This window comes from Lactuca serriola, chromosome 5 (genome assembly GCF_051521515.1).
Source record: "Lactuca serriola cultivar US96UC23 chromosome 5, Lser_US96UC23_V15, whole genome shotgun sequence".
In the NCBI taxonomy this organism is placed as follows: domain Eukaryota; kingdom Viridiplantae; phylum Streptophyta; class Magnoliopsida; order Asterales; family Asteraceae; genus Lactuca; species Lactuca serriola.
In genome coordinates this window covers 339547456-339551282 of record NC_136412.1, presented here as the reverse complement: position 1 = coordinate 339551282, position 3827 = coordinate 339547456, and the positions used below count along the sequence as shown (strand labels likewise).

General features: G+C 36.8%; 1 protein-coding gene across 1 annotated transcript; it reads left to right on the top strand.

The window, feature by feature from the left end:
* The first annotated feature begins 568 nt into the window (after nucleotides 1-568).
* LOC145051033 (uncharacterized) lies at nucleotides 569-1984 on the top strand. The gene is made up of 5 exons (XM_078999185.1): nucleotides 569-793; nucleotides 872-1012; nucleotides 1103-1121; nucleotides 1198-1566; nucleotides 1659-1984. The coding sequence occupies exons 1-5, from the start codon at nucleotides 569-571 to the stop codon at nucleotides 1982-1984; spliced, it is 1080 nt and encodes a 359-aa protein (XP_078855311.1).
* The last annotated feature ends 1843 nt before the right edge of the window (nucleotides 1985-3827 follow it).

Sequence of the window (3827 nt, the reverse complement as noted above, 5' to 3'; positions counted from 1 at the left end):
AATGTCAGTGGGCCACATGTGGATGGTGGGACAAGTGGTGCAAGTGGGTCCCATATGTTAGGTGGGGCAGATAAAGTAAACAAAGGCAAGGGCAAAGCAGAAAATTCAAAAGATACCACTTGTACTTGGCACTTATATGCATCTAGGTCTTTGAAAGATGGGAATTGGTATGTGAAAACGTACAGTCTGAAGCACACTTGCCTTCAATCAAGGAAAATTCGAGCTTGCACAACCACTTTTCTTGCAAAACATATTATTAGACAAGTTCAATCAAACCCCACAGTTCCAATTCGAGCCTTACAAGAAGACTTTCAGCAGACATACTCAGTAGGGATTTCAAAGCATAAGATGTTTAGGGCTAAGGCAAGGGCTATAAAAGAATGTTGTTGGGGACTACTCAAAGCAGTATGGCTTGCTTAGAGATTATGTACTTAAATTACAGTCCACCAATCCAAACACCATAGTGAAGATAGATGTTGTAAGTGAGCCTAACCCGACCTTGGCCACTAGGCAATTTAAGAGAATTTACATATGTTTAGGCCCACTAAAGTTGGGGTTTAAAGCTGGTATGAGGGACCTTCTTGGTCTAGATGGTGCCTTTATGAAAGGCCATTGTCATGGGCAAATATTAACAGTTGTAAGCTTAGACTCCAGCAATGGTATCTATCCACTTGCATATGCCATAGTAGAATCTGAATATACTACAAGTTGGAAATGGTTCTTGGAATGTCTAGGGGATGATTTGGAGATGGGGTATAATTCTAACTTCACATTTATTAGTGATAGGCAAAAGGTAATTCTTTATTTATGCATAATGCCTTTACAATATTATAATTAACATGTATTGATTCAATCTTATATTTACTTTTAGGGTGTGATACCTGCCATAGCACAATTATTTCCAAATGCAGAGTATAGGTATTGTTTAAGACACATCCATGAAAACATGAGGAAACAGTGGAAAGCTAGGGAGTACAAGGAGTTTATTTGGAGGTGTGCAACAGCAACCACAGTTCAAGAGTTTCAATCTACAATGAAGGAGTTAGCTGAGTATGACAGGGCCGCACATGATTAGTTGAATCAAATACCACCAATGCATTAGGCAAGAAGCCATTTTACAGGTAAATAAAATTTATCTTATTACTTGATATGCAACTATTTTTTATTGGCTAATGATTTTAATTGTGGATTATGCAGGTAGGGCCATCTCAGATGTGCTTCTAAATAACATGTGTGAAGTTCTGAATGGTAAGTTGGAGAAAGGAAGGGACAAGCCAATCATTACATGCTTGGAATTTATAAGGGAATATCTAATGAAGAGGATCTGCAATGTGGTTAAAGATCAAAGGAAATGCCAAGGTCCTCTCACACCTACTGCAACCAAATTGTTAAAGAAGAATGAACAACAAGCAGCTGAGTATATTGCAAGGTGGAATGGGGGTGGAAAGTATCAGGTAGCTGGACCATGGAATGATCAACATGTTGTGGACATTGACCAGATGACATGCACGTGTAGGAAGTGGGAGTTGACAGGAATCCCTTGCAGGCATGCCATAGCCACTTGGAGTGAGATGACAGACAATGGGGAAATGGTAGGGGAGTTGTACATTTGGGTACACAAAGTTTACTTACTGACTTTAAAGTTGAACCTGTAAAAGGTAGGGCAATGTGGCCTAAAAGTGATTGTCCCACTAGAATTATCCCACCTCCATACCACAAAATGCCTGGCAGGCCAAAGAAGAAAAGAAGACAGTCCATGGAGGAGAGAATGAGCCAAAAGGAAAAGTCCAGTCAAATTGAAAGTGTGATAGCAAGTCAAAGTCAAACTCAAGGATCCAAAGAAGTGGAGATGCTTAGTAGGAAATTTGGGAGTGTCACTTGTGGTAAATGCAAACAAAAAAGTCACAACAAAAGGACATGTAAAGGTCAAGGTGTAGGTCAACAGGAGGGTGGAGGGGCTAATGAGGGTCATGGTCAAGAGTAGTTCGTATGGTCAAGTGCAATGTTAAGTTGTTAAATCATCTTTTGGTCTAATTTGTTTAAGAAACTGGCATATGTTGGTTGTTTTAACAGTTATTAGTATGTTAAGTTATTTTGCAATTCCAAAACTCATTTGGTTGCTTCTTTTTTTGTTACACTTGGATATTATAATGACAATGGCTTTTGGTTATGTGCAATGGTATTGTAATTTGCATTGACTTATTTGGATTATATCTTATGATTCAATAACACTTAGTAAGTTCCAAAATGGTATTGTACTGTTCTTAATACCATTTCCTATATTGTATTACCATTACAGTCTCCACAATAACAACAATTAAATAAGATAATATTCCATACATTATAATTCGAGGTACAAGGTTCATGAAATGACCATTATAGTATACAAAGGCCTATTCATCAAAACAATAAGATCCCAAAAAAACCTTATCACCACAGGTAGAACTTAACCCTAATCCCTAATTCCACATCCAGAAAACAAGAAAAAAAAATCCAACTGCACCACAAGTAGAACTTCAATTTACAAACTTCATCTTCTAATTCTTTCACTGTCATCTTCAGGTAAAACCTCAAATTCTGAAAATCATCTTCTAACTCTTTCACTGAAAGCTTCAAATTGTTCATGCTCTTCAGTACACCAGGAATGATAGCCTTAGCACGATCACACATCGGAGGATGAAACCATCCAAGGAATCGACATTTTAAGTCCTTTCAAAGACGAAGCACACAAAATTAGGGCAACAATAAGGTGTTTGATTGCAAAAATTAGAACGCTACTTTACCGGTAGAGGGCATGCGTAGAACCGTCGACCTGGATTGAGTGGAGTCCACAATGTGCGCACATAGAATTATTGCCACAGAAGCATATGATCGTTACCATTTGCGCAGAGAGAGCCGTTTGGGAAGATGTGTTTAAGTCGAGGTTAAATATAGAAATTAGATTGCAATTTTAGTCCCATAAATGAAAGGACAAAAATACCCTCGCGTGCATGACATGTGGGGAAGAAAACAGAATGCCTCTAACGACAGTTAGAGGCAAGGACCAAATCCACAGCTCAAACATCAAAAGAGGACGTTTTTTGCTATCAAACTTTTTTTGGACCTTACCCACAGAAATCGGTAAACCATGGGGACCATTTTTGCAATTTTGTCTTAATAATAACATGATATTAATTAAAATAACAATAAAAATAATAATATATGCATAATAGATATATAAAGTAAACAAGGGGAAAAGTCATAAAAGTCTTATGGTGATGGGGAGTCACAAGTTTGAAACCGTCTCCCCTCATTCTTTTCAAAAATGTCATTTTTTCATTACTAATCAACAAGATGACGTGACATGCTACATCAGGCCTCAATAACATGCCTCCAGATGATATGGTGACCGGCTGAATAGGTAAAAAATGACTAAACTGAAAATTTTCTTGATTTTTTGGTTTTTTATTAAAAAAAATATAATTATAACTTTTTCAAAACTTTTTATAAAAATTTGGAACCTTCTTTTTGTAGATTTCCCTTTCCCAAAACAGGCTCTCATCTAATTTCACAACTTGACAAGTTTGGGCCAATAAACAACTGGGAGCCCAAAGTCCAAAGATAAGCTGGAACCGCACAAAATATAAAGTATAGAATTATTAGTTTAAGAACGAAAAAAAAAAATTTAAGCCTACTCGCCTGTTTAACGATCGGATTTAGAACCCACTCACAAAGGGATTATTATAACTCTGTAAGTATTTATTTTGATTCTTTGTTCTCCAGTTTGAAAAAGAAAAGAAAAAAGGTATTAACCAAAATAAATATGCTAAGGTTTCGCTTATAACTGA

Bases quoted from the DNA above. Each gene is read 5' to 3' on its own strand.
- LOC145051033 (XM_078999185.1), top strand. From the start codon at position 569: ATGAGGGACCTTCTTGGTCTAGATGGTGCCTTTATGAAAGGCCATTGT. The intron at 794-871 runs GTAATTCTTTAT...ATTTACTTTTAG, and splicing joins TTATTAGTGATAGGCAAAAG to GGTGTGATACCTGCCATAGC. The intron at 1,567-1,658 runs GTGAGATGACAG...AACCTGTAAAAG, and splicing joins GCATGCCATAGCCACTTGGA to GTAGGGCAATGTGGCCTAAA.